The sequence below is a fragment of the Cyprinodon tularosa genome, unplaced genomic scaffold (genome assembly GCF_016077235.1).
Source record: "Cyprinodon tularosa strain WSP-4 unplaced genomic scaffold, ASM1607723v1 ctg1131, whole genome shotgun sequence".
Lineage (NCBI taxonomy): Eukaryota > Metazoa > Chordata > Actinopteri > Cyprinodontiformes > Cyprinodontidae > Cyprinodon > Cyprinodon tularosa.
The window spans coordinates 37,591-58,307 of NW_024037928.1; the positions used below are offsets into that span (position 1 = coordinate 37,591).

Here is a 20,717-nt window from a genome sequence, read left to right on the forward strand (position 1 = left end):
AGAAACGATACTTTACTTGGAAAATTAACTGTCAACTGTTTTTATTTCAAACCAGTTTTAAAACTAGCTTCCGTTCAGATAGTTAGACCACTTCCTGATTCAGATTGGGTTCCAACCAGTTTCTGCGCTGCTTTGGGTTCACATTGTCTGGTTGGCATTTCTAATCTGAGAACTGGTTTTCTTGTCCTTTTAAATTCTGATCCAGTTCTTCGGTTTTCGTCTGTTTTACAGTTATTATTTGAAACCTTTTTCTGATCTGGATCACAGTTTAACTTCAGTCTGAACCAGTTTCAGACCTGATTGTAGGAGTTAAACTGCAGCAATATAAACATAAAACATTAATAAGTGGCAAATAAATTGATTAAAAAAATGATAGATGTTCATAAATCCTCTGGTGCTAAAGTGTGTTCAATAATTTGGTTTCATTAATGCAGATTATTTAATCCTTGGAAAACACATATTCTAATTGGTTCTCAGTGGCAGTGACATCACACTATTTGTGCATTCTTATTGGTCCATTTCAGGGTTAAACTGTCATTAAAGACCGAATGAGATAAGAGATGAGAGTTTATGATAATATGATAAATAAACGGTTGTCAACATGTCAGTGAATGTGTCATGAATAATGTCAATGCTTATTTGCTCAGGTCAGTGAACACATCATTGATATTGTTGGATAATGAGTCAACAATCTGGAAAGTGAATAAACATTAGATTCAGTCAGTGAATGCCTCATCGATTCAGTCAAAGAACAAATCACCGACCCTTTCAGGGAATGCGTTACAAATGTGGTCAGTGGATGCATAATGGATGTGGTCAGTAAATGCATCATGGATGTGGTCAGTGAATGCATCATTTATGTGGTCAGTGAATGCATCGTGGATGTAGTCAGTTAATGCATCGTGGAAGTGGTCAGTTAATGCATCGTGGATGTGGTCAGTGAATGCATCATTTATGTGGTCAGTGAATGCATTGTGGATGTGGTCAGTAAATGCATCGTGGATGTGGTCAGTGAATGCATCGTGGATGCGGTCAGTGAATGCATTGTGGATGTGGTCAGTGAATGCATCGTGGATGTGGTCAGTGAATGCATCTTGTGTGTGGTTTAGTGAATGCATTGTGGATGTGGTCAGTGAATGAATCGTGGATGTGGTCAGTGAATGCATCATTTATGTGGTCAGTGAATGCATCGTGGATGTAGTCAGTTAATGCATCGTGGATGTGGTCAGTTAATGCATCGTGGATCTGGTCAGTGAATGCATTGTGGATGTGGTCAGTGAATGCATCTTGTGTGTGGTCAGTGAATGCATCTTGTGTGTGGTCAGTGAACACATCATTGATATTGTTGGATAATGAGTCAACAATCTGGAAAGTGAATAAACATTAGATTCAGTCAGTGAATGCCTCATTGATTCAGTCAAAGAACAAATCACCGACCCTTTCAGGGAATGCGTTACAAATGTGCTCAGTGGATGCATAATGGATGTGGTCAGTGAATGCATCATGGATGTGGTCAGTGAATGCATCATTTATGTGGTCAGTGAATGCATCGTGGATGTGGTCAATGAATGCATTGTGGATGTGGTCAGTAAATGCATCGTGGATGTAGTCAGTGAATGCATTGTGGATGTGGTCAGTAAATGCATCGTGGATGTGGTCAGTGAATGCATCGTGGATGCGGTCAGTGAATGCATTGTGGATGTGGTCAGTGAATGCATCTTGTGTGTGGTCAGTGAATGCATCGTGGATGTGGTCAGTGAATGCATCTTGTGTGTGGTTTAGTGAATGCATTGTGGATGTGGTCAGTGAATGAATCGTGGATGTGGTCAGTGAATGCATCATTTATGTGGTCAGTGAATGCATCGTGGATGTGGTCAGTGAATGCATCGTGGATGTGGTCAGTGAATGCATCGTGGATGTGGTCAGTGAATGCATCTTGTGTGTGGTTTAGTGAATGCATCGTGGATGTAGTCAGTGAATGCATTGTGGATGTGGTCAGTAAATGCATCGTGGATGTGGTCAGTGAATGCATCGTGGATGCGGTCAGTGAATGCATTGTGGATGTGGTCAGTGAATGCATCTTGTGTGTGGTCAGTGAATGCATCGTGGATGTGGTCAGTGAATGCATCTTGTGTGTGGTTTAGTGAATGCATTGTGGATGTGGTCAGTGAATGAATCGTGGATGTGGTCAGTGAATGCATCATTTATGTGGTCAGTGAATGCATCGTGGATGTGGTCAGTGAATGCATCGTGGATGTGGTCAGTGAATGCATCGTGGATGTGGTCAGTGAATGCATCTTGTGTGTGGTTTAGTGAATGCATCGTGGATGCGGTCAGTGAATGCATCGTGGATGCGGTCAGTGAATGCATTGTGGATGTGGTCAGTGAATGCATCTTGTGTGTGGTCAGTGAATGCATCGTGGATGCGGTCAGTGAATGCATTGTGGATGTGGTCAGTGAATGCATCTTGTGTGTGGTCAGTGAATGCATCGTGGATGTGGTCAGTGAATGCATCTTGTGTGTGGTCAGTGAATGCATCGTGGATGTGGTCAGTGAATGCATCTTGTGTGTGGTTTAGTGAATGCATTGTGGATGTGGTCAGTGAATGCATCATATATGTGGTCAGTGAATGAATCGTGGATGTAGTCAGTGAATGCATCATTTATGTAGTCAGTGAATGCATCTTGTGTGTGGTCAGTGAATGCATTATGGATGTGGTCAGGAATGCATCGTGGATGTGGTCAGTGAATGCATTGTGGATGTGGTCAGTGAATGCATCGTGGATGTGGTCAGTGAATGCATCGTGGATCTGGTCAGTGAATGCATTGTGGATCTGGTCAGTGAATGCATATTGTGTGTGGTCAGTGAATGCATCGTGGATGTGGTCAGTGAATGCATCATTTATGTGGTCAGTGAATGCATTGTGGATGTAGTCAGTTAATGCATCATATGTGTGGTCAGTGAATGCATTGTGGATGTGTTCAGTTAATGCATCATATATGTGGTCAGTGAATGCATTGTGGATGTAGTCAGTGAATACATCATTTATGTGGTCAGTGAATGCATCATGGATGTGGTCAGTGAATGCATCACCCAGTTGGCAGGTAAACAGTCAGAGTCATTTCAGAGTTTGCAGTGAAGGATCTGTCTTTGTGCATCTCTAAGTTTATTGGTTGTTGATCCTCAGCTTGAAGGAAACCCGTCCTGCAAACCTGTCCCTTTCACTGCCGGCCTGCAGGGTGTTGGACACCACCTTACACTCCACGTTGATGTCAGTGTTCAGAGAGGCGTTTAGGAACTTCACGGCCACCAGAGGCTGAGTGTAGTTCACCTATAATACAGAACAAATCCAATCTTAGCAATCGTTTCTAGACTGATATCAGACAATAATGAAGATGAAATTCAGAAATGACCTCAGACATCAGGTGACATTAAAAGCAACAGAATCAGGGTAGAAAATTACCAAGTACATGTTAGACACTACAACTCATTAACACATCGAAACCTTCAATCCGACATAAATGTTTATTATAACGGCACAGATGGAGTCATTATCTTCAGCGCCCCTGTATAAAGCATGACTACACAAAATGAAATCTGGAGCCATTTTTAAGGCAAAACTGGGGATGATAAAGAATATAAATCCCCTGAGCCATCTCCATGGAAACCATTTCTTAATGCTGCTCAGTTTTACCTCAAGATATGCTTTGATAAAAAGACATTCAATCCCAGTTTGAATCTAGAAGCGTAGTTCCAGATGGGATCAGATCTCCTGCCCACTTCCTCTGTGGTTTCTATTCTTTTAGAGCCTTTTTTTACATTCCTTCCAAAAAGTGTGAATTTATTTTTATTATGAAACTGGTCAACTGGTCTCAATGCTACGGATACACTGCTTTTGACATGAAGACATGGTACTGGAGAACCCTTAAGTTCAGACGGGTTGTTTTTCTATGGATACACTGTGGACTTATGTAAGACTTTGAGTCTGATATTGTCGGTGGAGGACATGGAAGACATGTACTTAATTAGATTTCTGATAACAGGATTTCTGCTGCTTGGAATGGGCAGATACATTGGCAGAATGGTAAACTGGATGGTCCTTGCACAGGATCAGAGGCTTGCTATGGTTCCTGGACTCAGATGTTTAATGGGATAATATTGATTGTAAACTCGGGCTGGGCGGCAGGTCCAGGGATCTGTCTAATGGGAATCGCCATGTGAGGCACCAGTAAAAACTCTCCAGGCTTGCAGAAAGAAAATCACCATCCAGCCTGACCCAAACATTCAGTTTGAATCTATAATCTGGCCTAAAATAAACAAAGAAAAAACAACTATATTTGCAGTTACAGACTCAATTGGTAATATATTACAGGATCCGGAGGATATTAATAATGCCTTGCCAGATTTCTATAAATCTTTATACGCATCACAGGTAAATCCATAAGATAATGATATCAAGCGATTTCTGGATAAAATAACTCTTCCTAAATGATCAGAGAGTCAAAGAGCGACCCTGGACTCACCGCTGTCTACAGCTGAAGTTCAGGAAGCATTAAAAAACATGCCAAATAATAAAGCGCCAGGTCCAGACGGGTTCCCTACTGAGTTCTAAAAAGAGTTCTGGGACATTCTGGCCCCAACGTTCCACAGAATGCTGCAGGAAACTCTAGATAATGGCAAATTTCCAGTTAATATGAATTCTGCCACCATTAGTCTCCTGCTTAAACCAGGCAAAGATCCTATGTTTCCGACCAGCTATCGTCCCATATCCTTAATTAATGTGGATATTAAAATAATCTGTAAAGCTTTAGCAAAACGATTAGATAAAGTCACTCCTCATAATCCACCCAGATCAAACTGGTTTCATTAAAGGAAGGCAGTCAGCTGCTAACACACGCAGACTGCTGAATTTAATAGATTATTCCTACAGCAAAAATCTTAAATCCTATATATTGTCCTTAGATGCAGAAAAAGCATTCGATAGAGTAAACTGGACATTTTTATTTGCTACTCTACATAAATTTTGTTTTGGCAATTCCTTTATAAATTGGTTAAAAATCTTCTACAGCTTCCCAACAGCCTGTGTCAGGACAAATAATCAAACATCTTCCAGCTTTTGTCTCCAGAGGGGCACCAGGCAGGGATGCCCGCTCTCCCCCTCCCTTTTTGCTATTTTTATTGAGCCTCTGGCTGCTACAATCAGACAAACTAATGTGGTTAAAGGTATAAAAGGCATGAAAATGGAGCACAAAATTAGTCTTTACGCAGATGATGTATTACTTTATCTCCAGCACTCAAACACTCGCCTCTCTCAAGTAATTAGTTTACTAGAATCTTCTCAAAACTCTCAGATTACTCTATAAATTGGTCTAAATCTGTAATACCACCAATTAATTGCTCTCTACAGAATCCCTCAGGTACAATCAGGAAATATCAAATATTTGGGAATAACTGTGTCATCTAAACTAGCTGAGTTACCAAAACTCAACCACACCCCTCTTTTAAAAAAGAGGGATGATTAATATTCAAACCGAATATTAATCTTGAGACAGCATCTGCATCCCCATCAGACCGATCTCTCTGGGTTCCTTTGATTGGCTCCATCACTTAGTGTAGTGGGGTTAGACTGGGGACTGCGGCGGACATTGCAGTGGCTGGGGGACTTCCTCAGGGCTGTCTCTCTTCCTCCCTTGGTGGGGGTTGGATTTCCTGGGCTGGCCCCTCCTTGGTGCCTTTGCCTTTGGGATCCCTTTGGCATCTGGGGCTTAGGGTCTCCCGGCGCTGGACTCTCCACAACCACTACTTTGTTACTCCATCACAGAGTAACAAAGTACCTCCCTGCTCCAGCCAGTGAACAAAACCTCCTTAATGACGACCCCTAACAATCATAGACAGGTTTCAGGTATTATAGGAGACAATCCCCCCCTTTAATGACTGACCTTTCAGAATCATAGACAGGTTCAGATATTACAGGCTAACGATGGAACCAAACGACCCATTCATTGGTTCCATTTGCATGTTTCCAAGCAATACAAGGCTTTGTCTAAAAAGACTCAAACTCACTGCGGATCCAGACATTTGAATTGAGAAAGCTTCCTGGAGAGGTGGAGAAACGTCTTCAAATCTTGGAAACCAAGTACAGTGGATTGTTTTTTAACTTTTACGGAATGGACCTTACATAGTACTACCAAGAAGCACATTACTGGGTTCAGGGCTGCATGAACCCACAGATGCTCACAGATATCAACATAAGCTCCTCCCATACCGCCATCACCGCTCCACCACTAGATGTTCTTTTGATGCTGAAAGTTTCTGTAATTTCAGGTGTATCCCCTAAATGATAGTCCCACTGAGAATACGTGTGATAAGGTCTCTGACAGCATCATTGCCATGGTTACTGGGACGCAGGGTGGGAGCCTTCCTGGTGTTTATACTGTGTATTTTGGGGCAGACAAATGGCCGGGGGAATCCGTGTTCATCTTGGACCAGTCCCAGGTAGACTGGGATGTCTGAAGGTGTGTGGTGAAATGTTTAGCTCCAGTTTAATAGATCAGTTTTTCCGTGATCCATAGATTTCTAAATGTCTCTCTGCCACCAACTTTCATCATGAGAGCTGCCCCTCTGTGATGGATGAGGCCCATGGTCTTTGAAGAGAAATGGACCACTGACGGCGGTGAAACCCGAAAAGCTCCTGGCAAGCTGCAACAAACAGAGGTGAGTGTACCATGGGAGATGTTGGGCGTGGACCTTATGGGACCCTTTCCACGGAGTTCTAAAGGTAATGTCCCTCTACTTGTTTTTTGGACTATTTCTCACGGTGGGTTGAAATGTTTCCCCTCCGCAAGGATACTGCAGAAATAATATCCCAGTGACACGATGGGGAGTGCCGACATACATTCTCTCTGATCAAGGTCCACAATTTATTTCTTCTGTGTTCGAAGAAACCTGCAAAAGATGGAATCTCACACCAAAGAAAACCTCTGCATATCACCCACAAACTAACCTTACGGAGAGAGTTAATCGCAACATCAAGGCTAGGCTCTCATCCTATGTCAGTAACAAACATAAGAGTTGGGGTAAGTACCTACCAGAATTCGGTTTGCTTTAAACTCTGCAGTGCATGAATCTACTGGTGTGACTCCAGCTGAGCAAAACATTGGACGACTTCTGAAAGGGCCTTTGGATGCAGAGCTGAGTCCAACCCTTTGTGACCCTGACACCCCCGTCTATGCTACCGTAAAACAGATTGCTGAGCTCCGTGAATTCGCTGATGTCAATCTGAGAAAAGCTAAGCAGCGACAGAAACACAGCTATGACCGTGGAAGAAGAGATGAAAACTTCTCAGAAAGAGATGGATTCGTTCACACCCTTTATCAAAGGCTGATCAATCTTTTATGGCCAAACTTGCTCCACGATGGAAAGGTCCTTACAGGATCATAAAAAGGACTGGCCCTGTAAATTATGAAGTGGTTCTGGAGGATACTGGAGAAGATCTCCGCATGGTTCATATATCGCAGATCAAACCTTGTTTTCCTTCTCCTTCTCAAGGGGGGGTGGGGGGGGGGTGGCGGTGGTGGGGGGTGGGGTGACAACCTGCTTGTTGAACAGAGCTGCTGCACCGTTATTCATAAATCCTCCTGCTTGTTCACAGCTCAAGACACGCCTTCTTTACGCCCATTGAACACATGCACTTACCTGATTGGTCCGCTGTTCAATCTGGCTCCTAGCTCTAGTTTGAAAATGTCAGTGTCTCAGCAGACAGCGTAACAGAAACAGCTGCTGCTACTACGTCTGCATATTCCATTCTGTCGACCAGTAACACAGTCAGTCCGAGGCCGTTTAATCCCTCGTGCTTTCAGTATTTTGCCTCCGTTCTGGATCCCACCGATCATTAAGGAGAAAACCAAACAAACAAACTCCTTTCTGGGCTCCTGCCGTGCCGACATGTCACCATAATTAACCGGAAGCCGGTGATGTCACAGTTAAACATCCTCTGTAAGTGCTACACTTACTGAAAATATAAATTAATAACTTTGCCCCGTTACAAAAAATAAAATAAACTTTAAATATATTCATCTAGTGAAACCAACAACAGAAAACCTGTTCCAGCTCCTGCCTCTGAGCAAGATTTGTTTCTCATCTGACCTTCTGCAGATTCTGTTAGTTCAATCTCTAACCTTCTGCTCTCTCTGCTTTTCCTCATAGTAGCTTCATCTGGTCTGTTCCTGTTTGGCTGTGACTCCATCCTGGAAAGAAACATCAGCTGTGCTGCTTCCATCAACACCCTTGTTTATAGATGTTGGAGATCGGCCAGTTTTCCAGTGTGGTCCTGTTTCTCTGACCGTGACTGAGTGGATGTGCTCTCTTCGTCCTCTGGAATGGGAGCTGGCTCGGAGCTCGTCTGCCTGGCTGTGTGTTTCCTGGACGGGGCCGCCTTTTACAGTTGCTTTTTGTGTCTCTGCTTCTGTCTCCTTGAACCCCAGTCGGCCTCGGCAGATGGCCGCTCACACTGAGCCTGGTTCTGCTGGAGGTTTCTTCCTGTTCAAAGGGAGTTTTTCCTCTCCACTGTCGCTACAAGCATGCTTAGTGTGAGGGATTGTATTTGAGTCAATGAGTCAATGCAATCAACTGGTTTTCCTTAGACAAAAAACTTTGTATCAATTTGACTGGATGATCTGGTTGAACTGTAAAGTGCCTTGAGATGACATGTGTTGTGAATTTGGCGCTATATAAATAAACTGAATTGAATTGAATTGAACCTGTAAGTCCATTCTATGTATGTTTGTTTGTTTGTGCTGTTTTTATGCAATTGTAGGACTTTTGTTGTGTATAGGCTCTTATATTTTTGATTTTCTCTTGTTTATTCACAGCTCTTGCTGTGGGGCAATTTATATTGGAGCCTTTCTACCTTGGATAATAATGGACATTTATATTTTGTGGGAAAGAATTTTGTGATTCTTTTTTGATGGCTATATATTTATTAATTTTTTTGTTTTTGAAACAAGAACTGTTAAGCCTAATTGTTTGTTTGTCTTGTGAAAAGTTTTTGTTTATTATTTGAAAGGGTCTACACACAGAAGTGTATGGTCCTTGTTTTAATGTTTAAAATATATATATATATATATCCTACTTGTCAGGAGGGATATCTGACTGGCACCGCTAAAACACTGACAAACACCCAGTTAAAAAAAAAAACTAAAACTAAAATAATTAACCTTGTAAAACCGTCACATGGTGAGGTTCCCTGGGTCGGTCCTGGCTGCGACTGACCACCCTGCCCTGTTCTAACTGGTTTACTGGAGTAGGACTGAGATCCGGTTCTGTTGTCAGATCTGAGTTCTCAGAGGACATGGTGTGTTCTTACCTGGGCCTTCTTCCCGTAGTACGGGTAGTACATTAGGTTGAAGGTTCCGTTATCAGGGAAATAAGCCAGAGGTCCAATCTTCTCACTGTCCTCGTTCTGCACACAAACACAAACTCGTTAGTGGATCCTACAGACACCAGCAGCATCAGCTGTGTCCTTCAGGAACCAGTTGTTTCTGGGAAAAAGCCTCACATCTTGTTCCAGATTTGAAAACCAAAGTCATAAATAAGCCTTTAGTTAGAGTTAAGTTCTTTGTTATTTATCCTTTTTCCTGCATTGACTTTATATTCTGATTATCTTCAGTTTTATCAACTCACTGTTAGTATCCCATTCTTTAAGCTGGGAGGGTTTACAGAACCTTGGGTCCCAAATGGTTCCACCATCGGCTGCAGGTCAGCTGCTGGGTTAGGCTAAAGGTTAGCATGTGTCCATCATGGACCTTAGAGAACCTTTCTGCTCTGCTGGCAGCAGAACCTGATCTAGGACCAGAAGCAGCTGGCAGAACGTTAGAGCTGTGGTCCAGCTGAGCTCAGCAGCAGCAGAAATTCTGGTGACCTAAAGTTAACTATCGTCATTATCCTCTAATACCCATAAACCATCTACTGTAACCAGCACTCATTAGCCATAACATTATGACCACTACATGGTGGGGTTAGAGACACCATCATGGTGGGGTTGGAGAACCCGTCTTGGTTACAGGCACCATCATGGTGGGGTTAGACACCATCATGGGTACAGGCACCATCATGGTAGAGTTGGAGGCACCATCATGGATGGGTTAGAGACCCCGCCATGGTTACAGGCACCATCATTGTTGGGTTACAGGCACCATCATGGTGGGGTTAGACACCATCATGGGTACAGGCACCATCATGGTAGAGTAGAGGGCATCATTATGGTGGGGTTAGGCACCATCATGCTAGAGTTGGAGGCACCATCATGGATGGGTTAGAGACCCCGCCATGGTTACAGGCACCATCATTGTTGGGTTACAGGCACCATCATGGTTGGGTTACAGGCCCCATCATGGTTGGGTTACAGGCCCTATCATGGGGGGTTAGAGACCCCGCCATGGTTACAGGCACCATCATGGTTGGGTTACAGGCACCATCATGGTGGGGTTAGGGACAGCACTGGTAAGGGGTCCAACCAGGTGAAGGAGACCTGGCAGGATAATAATTCTAGGCATGGATGAAAACCACAAAGACCTTCTCCTGGACGCCATGATGGTCCTAACCCCAACCCAATAAAAGCAGAAGTCAGAAATGTTGGTATAGCCTCCATTCTCCTACCAGGATCTCAGACCATAGATGGTCTGCCAGACCCTGAGCAAACATCCAGACCTTCTGGGCTCTGAAGGAGTCCATGCCTCAGACGGAACTGGCTGCCAGACAGGGACCCCCCACACCCCCCACACCATTCAACGGGTGGTCTTTATATTATGCCTGATCTGAGTTACATGGAAAGAAAAATCTACAAACTGGGTTAGTCCAGATCTAAGGTCTGTGCTGGTGAAGATCTCCTAGAGGTCTCACCCCTTATGGCTTCCCACTTTGTGAGGCTGTAGACAGAGAGGACATGGACATACATGGACACATGGAGACACAGGGACTCAGACAGATGAACACAGAGGCAGCGGGACACAGACGGGTCAGTCGGACCTTGGCTCCACAGCTGACATAAGGAGACTGGCCGTCCTTCCCAGGCAGCATCCCGATCACCTGTAGACACAGAGGAGGAGGTCAGATAGATGCTCTGCAGCACCTCCATCAGTAGGAAAATCTACATCTACCTGCTGCTCAGGGCAAAATTCAGGGCGATCAAACAGAACCAGAACAGGCAGGCTTCTGGCATCATTCAGGCGGACCCCTATAGACTTCAACCAGACCTGGTACTAGACTGAAGTTCCCTCACCAAGAACATAAAGGTCATCAGAGTCAGCTTCACCACTGACCGTGTCAGATCAACTGCAGAGTTTAGCAGGAAGTCCTAGCCTGGTTAGCAAAGCATCTAGCTCTGTTCAGTGCTCTTCATTAAATTCCTTACCATGTTTGGTGGGATAGCATCATAGCACAGTGACTTCTGGATCTCAGAGAATACCGACACATTCACCTTTGGCCTCTGATGTAATACGTCCAGACCTGCACTCATTCTGAAATTAGCTGGTTGACCCGAAAACAATAAGCATCCGGCTCTGTTCCCATTGGTATAAAAAGCCGATCTGATCCCCAACAGGCAGCTGCATGGCCTCCGTCCCCCACTGCTGCCTGATTGGTGAGGCATCACGCTGAGTTAGCTTTGATGATGTCATCAGTGTGATAGAAATTAGGAAAGTAAACAACAGAGAGCAACATGGAAGGGAGCCAGGGCGTAGTTGGTGTTCTTTATTGTTTGGTTATTTTGTCTGTCGCTCTCAGCAGTGTGCTCCATGTTTATTAAATGCAGCAGATGCGTTTATGTTTGTTAGATCAGACGCGACTAGAGTCATATGGTGACGTCTCTACCTGGTGATCCATGGTATGATTACCTGGGGTCACCAGATCGGACAGTTTTACACCCAAACTCTGCAAACAGCTGCTAACCTCAATAAAATCATCCAAACCTCTGCCTCACTGGAATCCGATGTCAGACATTCAAACTATTGCAGAAATAAAGAACAGGTTCTAAATATCTTTATTAAAACAAAGGTACTGGTTTTAACCATTAAATCTGATTATCCTCCCAGTTCCCAATGGCAGCATGGTGAGGAACTGCTAAGCACTCGATAATTGAACGTTTAGCGCCTCACCGTCTGATGGACGGAGACATTGATCTTATTCAAGCGATCAGAAGCAGCAGAACCAGCTTGATGGAGGAGGGACACAGGGCGTCCTAGGGTGGTTGCTATGGCTACCACAGAAACGTGATCAGAGAGTAAGTGATCAGAACCTACCCGGTTCAGTTTGATCAGGATGCAGGGCTGTGCTTTGCTGTAACCATAGAAACGGTCCTCAAGCCCTGAGCAGTCCCCCAGCATGGTCCGGTTGAACTGACAGGACCGCTTGGGATTGTTCCTCACCTGCATAAGAAAGGGGAGGAGTCAGTGAGGTCATAGTTTCTGAACTACCGGATCAGAACCAAGGTACTGCTGAGATTATCTTATTTTATTATATTTTTTAAAGGTGAAATATGGACACATTCTGGGTCTGGTCCTGGGTTCTGAAATCCTAAGAGAACTGATCCAAAGTCAGGATCATCACGCATTAACCTGATAGGTTCCCAGCTCAGAGGACAAATCAGAACCAGAACTGTGACAGAACCAGACTAGCATAGAAGTCCATGTCAGCTGCCAGTGTCCAGACGGTACCAGCGGTACCATTGATGCTAAAGATGAAACCCAGATCAGACCCAACAGAACCAAAGCTCTGGTTCCTGCCATTAGAAGATTCTGATACTGATCAGTCAGAGATCAGTTCTCTGATCAATGACCCATCAGAAATGTCTACTGATCCAAAGTCTGACAGAAGAACAGAACGCTGGTCCAAACCAGACTGACCCTCATAGTCAGAATTGGGTCGTTTTTTTTTTACCTCTCCACTGTCCTCCTGGATGAAATACTGATCAGGGGGACAATCGGCATTCAGCTGGACCTGGTGGCTGTCGTTGTAGGCTGGACCCCGAGACAGACGGAGAACGGGACAGTATGAGAAGGTGGAGACAGGAAATGAAAGACAGAGGAATCACAGGATGGTAGGAGACGTTGGAGACAGGACAGGAAAGACAGACGGAGAACGGGACGGTATGAAAAGGTGGAGACAGGAAATGAAAGACAGAGGAATCACAGGATGGTAGGAGACGTTGGAGACAGGACAGGAAAGACAGGGAGGATGGGACGGTATGAAAAGGTGGAGACAGGAAATGAAAGACAGGAATCACAGGATGGTAGGAGACGTTGGAGACAGGACAGGAAAGACAGAGGGAGGATGGGACGGTATGAGAGGGTGGAGACAGGAAATGAAAGACAGAGGAATCACAGGATGGTAGGAGACGTTGGAGAAAGGACAGGAAAGACAGACGGAGAACGGGACGGTATGAAAAGGTGGAGACAGGAAATGAAAGACAGGAATCACAGGATGGTAGGAGACGTTGGAGACAGGACAGGAAAGACAGAGGGAGGATGGGACGGTATGAGAGGGTGGAGACAGGAAATGAAAGACAGAGGAATCACAGGATGGTAGGAGACGTTGGAGACAGGACAGGAAAGACAGAGGGAGGATGGGACGGTATGAGAGGGTGGAGACGGGAAATGAAAGACAGAGGAATCACAGGATGGTAGGAGACGTTGGAGACAGGACAGGAAAGACAGAGGCAGGATGGGACGGTATGAGAGGGTGGAGACCGGACAGGGAGAACCAGGTGGAGAAGATGAAGAGGAGACAGAAGCTGGAGTTAGAAGTAGTCAGGTAGACAGTGACTCAGAGTAACTGGACTCAGCAGACTGGTTGGAAATTCTCCCAGTAAGCTGATGGTCTGAGGAGCTTCTTACAGGACAGGAAGGTGTTGAGATTCTGGACAAAGTCCTCCCAGCTCTCAGTGTCCGATACAGAGTACCTGATCTCCAGCTGGTCCCCTTTGGGGCGGATCATCATCCCTGGAACACAAGGAGAATGCTGGGTAACCAATCAGAGTAGAGGATTTGTTAGAGAGAGCCAATCAGAGAGAGATCTTCAGTCTCTAAATAATAGGTAGACCTGATAGAACAATGGAGAACAAAACATGACAGGAAATACGACTAAAGCTTTTTCCTTCTGCTCAGGACTCAGTACCTCCAGAGATATGGAGGATTTTCAGTCTGTGAGCAGGATTTCCTCCACTTGCACTAAAAACTGCTGCTTTTTCTCAGATCTCTTCTCCATCAGATCTTTGGTTCCCCTCTCAGATCTGATGCTTCTCTCTCTCTGTTTGGGTCAGAGATATGCTCACAAACCTCGTTTCTCTGCTTGTGGATTGTTTTACTCTCTTTCCGACTGGAGTTAGATCACTGCCAGAAACCCTTACAGCCAATAGAAAGACAGCCTTGGAAAGGGTTGGCTAGATTTGGTCTGCGGAGCTTGTTAATGCTTACTGTGGGAGCGATGCTAAAACAGCTACATCTGATCCCCTACAGGGAAGTTGTAATAGGATTTCGGCTAATCAGCAGTGCTTGGTAATCAGACAAAGTGATCAGCAGGAGAAACGCATCTTTCTCCTTCGGTTGGTCCATGTTTGTTTTGGTCAGATTGCCCAAACCAGGGGGACAAATCAACCAACAGAGGGAAGGTGAGACAGTTTTCTGAGCTCAGAAAGAAGCAGCATGGAATCAGTGTGAGAACACTGGGAACACTGGGAGAGAGAGCGCCATATCCGGGATGAGGGGGGTCAGCAGTGCCCCCCTCTGGAGCTAAGGAACCACAGCGGTAGATCAGAGAAGCCCCTGGGCAGACAGGGCACCAGAGCAGGGAGATAAGGCAGGTGAAGAGGAGCCCAGTGGTTGTTAGGGAGTAAAGGTTACGGCTAGTTCTTTTAGGTTTTAGAAGCCAATAATGAAGGTGTAATGGTCAGGATACAAGTCGGAAGGCAAGGACGCTTTCAGTTCACTCGGTCCCGGGATCAGCAGGTATATTTCAACTCAATGCTCAGTGCCCTGACCCCCCAGGGTGCAGACCAGGAAGCAGAGTCCTAGTTTAGCAGACCTCTCTGCAGCTTCTCTACTGTTACCCACTCTTTACTCCATCCAGACAGTGTCTTTGCTCATGACCAAAATCTAATAAATTAAAAGAATAACAAAAGAGTAAATCATGAGAATCTAATCAAAATAACTCCAATTGGGGAAAAAGTTTAAACAATTAAATGCAGTCTTTTTAACAAAAGATCTCTTTCCTCTAAAAGTCTGCTAGTTAATGACTTGATTTGTGATAATCACATTGACTTGTTTTGCCTTACAGAAACCTGGCTGCAGCAATAGGATTATGTGAGCATAAATGAGGCAACTCCTTCAAGCTATTTAAATTTTCACATCCCCAGAAGTTCTGGGCGAGGAGGAGGAGTAGCAACAATCTTCCAGTCTGACTTACTGATTACTCCCAAAACAATTAATACCTACAACTCTTTGAACATTTAACCCTTAATTTCCCTGATCCAAATTTCAAGGCAAGTAAACCTGTGAAAAATGTTAATAGTCCCACACATTCTCATCTTCATACTTTGGATCTTGTGCTGACATACGGCATAGAATGTGAAGAAATAACAGTATTTCCTCACAACCCTGTCCTCTCTGACCACTTTCTAATAACCTTCAGGATTACTTTAACAGAGTTCTCCTCCCCCAAAAGAAGGTTCAATTTTAGTAGATCTTTATCAGATAGTGCAGTTATAAATTTTAAAGAATCTGCTTCACTTTCTCTCTCCTCTGTGTCACTGAGCAGTGCTGCAGAGTGCAAAAGCTTAGCTTATTCCCCTTCACAGGTTGATGATTTTGTTGATGGGGTTGCTAGTTCTCTGCGTATTGCCTTAGACAACGCAGCTCCTTTGAAAATGAAAACCGTTAAAAATAGAAAGCTTGCTCCTTGGTTTAATGCAGAGCTGCGTACTTTGAAGCAAAATGCTAGGAAACTGGAGGGAAAATATCGCTCCACAGGCCTACGGGGGCAGGGGGGGCAGCATCTGAGGTAGTCATGGAATCTGAACCGGGTTTAGACTTCTTTGATTCAGTTGAACTTTCAGAGTTAACAAAATTATTGTCTTCATCTAAGCTTTCAACTTGGATGTTAGATCCAGTTCCAACCAAGTTATTCAAGGAGGTAACTTTCCTTTTTGATAAAGCTTCTAGTTAGAGTGGCTCAGGTTATCCTGATCTATCTCTATAGTTCTGCTGCTATAGGCTTAGACTGCTGGAGGACATAGGGACCCCTTTTCCATCATTCTCTCTATTCTCCCACTCTGCAGAATATGTTAGTTCAATCTCTAATGTTATGTTGTTTTCTTTGATGTGGTTTTCTATGTGGCTGAAAATGTTTTTATCCAGTTGGCGATGCTATATCAGCAATAAGGTTTATTTTAATACAGTCTTAAATTGTGCTTTAATGTATTAATTTAAACAATTAGTTTAAAATTAGTTTTATGTTTTAAGCATTTAGTGCCTTTATTATTTTAATAATTCAGTGTTTTCATTATTTTAATCAGCCAGAGTCTTTATTTTTTCTAATCATTCAGTGTTTTTATTATTCTGGAGCTTCTGCTGGTTTGTTTTGTTTTAACAGGGTTTCTAAATGATCGACCCAGTTCATTGAGCATTCCCAGTACCGCTCCCAGTCTGGACCTCTCTGCAGGCTTCATCTTCTGGAAGGTTCTGACCAGAGGAGTATTCTCAGGATGTTCTGATGAGACCCACTGGATCCGTCTATAGAAGGAACCCACCGAGCATGAAGGTTCTGATTTAAAGCTGGAATGGATCAGAAGGTTTTGACCCAGATTCTGAATCACGGAGGTCAAGTTCCAGAACTTTATTCAGATCCCTGAACAGGTCAGACCTGCTCAGAACTAAATCTCTGGACAAAGACCCAGATCTATCTGGGTCGCCTGACAGAACCAGTAGAACCAGTAGAAATGAACACCTGACTCCTGGATCTGCGGACCTTCCAGCCCATGGTTCTGTTGAGGCCCGGTTTTGAGCAGCAGGTGTTTTTACTGGTAATGATGACATCATCTGAGTTCAAAGGTCATCAAAGCTGTAAATCATCAGATCCAACAGAAACCAATAAAGGCTCCTTTACTGGATCTACTGGGTCTCATATAGTGATGCTGAGACTTGGAACAGAACCACAGGTCCGACTCAGCAGCCAATCAGCTGCTTCGTTCTGTCTGTGGGGGTGGAGACTGGCTGCAGGTCCGTCACCATGGTAACGGGTGTGTCTCACCTGGGGTGAGCAGGCGGTCCTGCCAGGTGGGTTTGTAGTCGTCCAGTGTGAGCAGCATAATGTACATGGTGAAGGCAAACATCCCGGCCAGGAACAGGTAGAAGACCAGGTAGAAGAGCAGGACCAGACCTGGAGACAGAGGGACAGGACAGAATGAGGACAGGACAGAGAACAGGACAGAGGACAGGACAGAATGAGGACAGGACAGAGAACAGGACGAGGACAGGACAGAATGAGGACAGGACAGAGGACAGGACAGAGGACAGGACAGAGAACAGGACAGAATGAGGACAGAGGAGGACAGGACAGAATGAGGACAGGACAGAGGACAGGATGAGGACAGGACAGAATGAGGACAGGACAGAGAACAGGACAAAGGAGGACAGGACAGAATGAGGACAGGACAGAGGACAGGGGAGGACAGGACAGAATGAGGACAAACAGGACAAAGCAATGGTTAACGACACAACAATAGCAACATTATCTGGGTGGTCCCCATATAAATTACCCCCCCCCGCAGACAATAGCCCATAAATACTCACTTCATCATTTCATCATTCTCCACCTTCACTAAACAGGGACATACTTCAGTATATTCTGCTGTAAAATGAATCTTATCGGCTGATGGGGCCCCCAGCCCCTCCAGACCCCACCCCCCACCCCACGCTGTCTCCATTCTCCTCCTGGCCGCCATCTTTACTCGCTGCAGCAGCAGCGTCCTCCCCTTCCTCTTTGAAAGAACGGGTTTATTTTTGGAAGTTTTTTCCTTTCTTCTTCTTTGCTTTTTCTTTTCTGGAATCTGCTTAAGTTCGTCTTTTTGGCGTCCATCGTCGCTAACACATCCTACGTAACGGTTATGGTTTAATCTACGCTCTGGATTACCCATAATTCCAAGTCATAGTGTGAAAAAATAAAATACTCAAATACATCATTCTTTAAGATCTTTATAGCGGGGCCCCTAAGAGGTCGGGGGCCCCTAAGCAACCACGCCATTGGGACAAAGACAGAGGACAGGACAGAATGAGGACAGGACAGAATGAGGGCAGGACAGAGGAGAGGGATAGAGGACAGAGTTAGAGGACAGACAGAGACAGAGGACAGATGGAGGATAGAATGAGAGGACACAGGAGAGACATGATAGAAATAGACCAGAGAGGACAGTGTAGGTCAGTCCAGCGGAACCCTGCCCCCCCTCCCCGTCCAGCTGTCGTGTCTCTAATCCTTTGCTGACCCACATTCAGCAGATCCTCACTCAGCTGTTACCACGGCAACACTAGTCCCTACAGTGGCAACAAGCAGGTCGGTCCAGGGCGCCGAGTCAAACCATCAGGAGACGTTTCATCATCAGGAATCTCTGGAGAACCTGGAGACAACGTCCACACTTCCTCCTTCCACTCAACTTTCTGGGAATACACCAGGATGCGTTAGCAGCAACCTCTGTCCCTCGCTGTCCTCTTGACCTCTGTCCATCGCTGTCCCCTGGACTTCTGTCCATCGCTGTTCCCTGGAACCCTGTCCGTCGCTGTCCCCTAGACCTCTGTCTGTCGCTGTCCTCTGGACCTCTGTCCGTCGCTGTCCTCTGGACCTCTGTCCGCTGTCCTCTGGACCTCTGTCCATCACTGTCCTCTGGACCTATGTCCGTCACTGTCCTTTGGAGCTCTGTCCCTCGCTGTCCTCTGGACCTCTGTCGGTCGCTGTCCCCTGGACCTCTGTCCGTCACTGTCCTCTGGACCTCTGTCCGTCACTGTCCTCTGGACCTCTGTCCGTCACTGTCCTCTGGACCTCTGTACGTCGCTGTCGCCTGGACCTCTGCCAGTCACTGTCCTTTGGAGCTCTGTCAATCTCTGTCCTCTGGACCTCTGTCCGTCGCTGTCCAGACCACCTCCCCAGTTTACAGAACCGGTTCCATCTGGACTTAGAACCTGACTGAAGGTTCTCCAGGCAGCTGCTCCTCAGGGTCTGATCCACAGAACAGAGGCAGGTCCAGTCTGACCCAAAAGGTTCCACTGCAGGGAGTCAGTCTGGGTCAGGAACTAACAGAACCTCCATCTGCAGGTCTCCTAGAACCAGACAAGGTTCTGGTCCTCAGAGCCCACCTGGTGCCAGGACAGCTGATCCAGGAGGTTCTGGATGGGTCAGAACTGGGAGCAGAACCAGAACCAGACCTGGTCCTGATGGAGGTGATGAAGGACAGCTGATCCAGGAGGTTCTGGATGGGTCAGAACTGAGAGCAGAACCTGAACCAGACCTGGTTCTGATGGAGGTGATGAAGGACAGCTGATCCAGGAGGTTCTGGATGGGTCAGAACTGAGAGCAGAACCTGAATCAGACCTGGTTCTGATGGAGGTGATGAAGGACAGCTGATCCAGGAGGTTCTGGATGGGTCAGAACTGGGAGCAGAACCAGAACCAGACCTGGTTCTGATGGAGGTGATGAAGGACAGCTGATCCAGGAGGTTCTGGATGGGTCAGAACTGAGAGCAGAACCTGAACCAGACCTGGTTCTGATGGAGGTGATGAAGGACAGCTGATCCAGGAGGTTCTGGATGGGTCAGAACTGAGAGCAGAACCTGAACCAGACCTGGTTCTGATGGAGGTGATGAAGGACAGCTGATCCAGGAGGTTCTGGATGGGTCAAAACTGAGAGCAGAACCTGAACCAGACCTGGTTCTGATGGAGGTGATGAAGGACAGCTGATCCAGGAGGTTCTGGATGGGTTAAAACTGAGAGCAGAACCTGAATCAGACCTGGTTCTGATGGAGGTGATGAAGGACAGCTGATCCAGGAGGTTCTGGATGGGTCAAAACTGAGAGCAGAACCTGAACCAGACCTGGTTCTGATGGAGGTGATGAAGGACAGCTGATCCAGGAGGTTCTGGATGGGTCAAAACTGAGAGCAGAACCTGAACCAGACCTGGTTCTGATGGAGGTGATGAAGGACAGCTGATCCAGGGAGCAGAACCAGAACCAGACCAATAGGATCAGGATCTCTCCTCCTCCTCTGAATCAGCCAATCACTTCTGCTCCTGCTGAGGAAGACTATCAGCAGCAGTGAGGAAGGTGCCCTCCTCTTCATCACCTGATGAAGATGCAGCACCTTCATCTTCATCAGTCTCTCTGATCAATGAATCACCTTCATCTGAAATAAATCTCACATGCACGCGCGCACAGCGCCGCGCACTCACCCCAGCTCGTGGCCGTGCGTCCCAGTAGCTCGTGCGTGCGCGCGTTCCAGAAGAACTCGCGCCAGTCGCCGGACACGCGGCGGGGCTCCTCCTTTGATCCCGACATGACGCTGAGGATGAAGAGGATGAAGATGCTGCCGAGTATCGATCGGACCGAGGATGATGAGGATGGAGGTGATGATGAAGGACACGGAGGCGCTGCGTTAAACCCTGCAGCGTTGACGTCACGCAGCCAA

At 45.8% G+C, this 20,717-nt stretch overlaps 1 protein-coding gene across 3 annotated transcripts; it reads right to left on the reverse strand.

Moving 5' to 3' along the window:
• Positions 1-1,654: 1,654 nt before the first annotated feature.
• Positions 1,655-20,717, reverse strand: LOC119795000 (sodium/potassium-transporting ATPase subunit beta-2-like). 3 transcript variants are annotated; one of them, XM_038302795.1, is made up of 8 exons: positions 20,482-20,714; positions 17,299-17,427; positions 13,890-13,994; positions 12,934-13,013; positions 12,297-12,422; positions 11,026-11,085; positions 9,365-9,460; positions 1,655-3,331 (listed from the first exon to the last, which is right to left on the reverse strand). In XM_038302795.1, exons 1-8 carry the CDS (start codon positions 20,585-20,587, stop codon positions 3,167-3,169), a joined length of 867 nt encoding a protein of 288 aa, XP_038158723.1. In that variant the 5' UTR covers positions 20,588-20,714; the 3' UTR covers positions 1,655-3,166. The 3 variants fall into 3 exon arrangements, with proteins under 3 accessions (XP_038158723.1, XP_038158740.1, XP_038158731.1); XM_038302812.1 differs by lacking the exon at positions 20,482-20,714 and adding an exon at positions 17,841-17,860; XM_038302803.1 differs by lacking the exon at positions 1,655-3,331 and having other exon boundaries at positions 10,900-11,085; positions 20,482-20,717.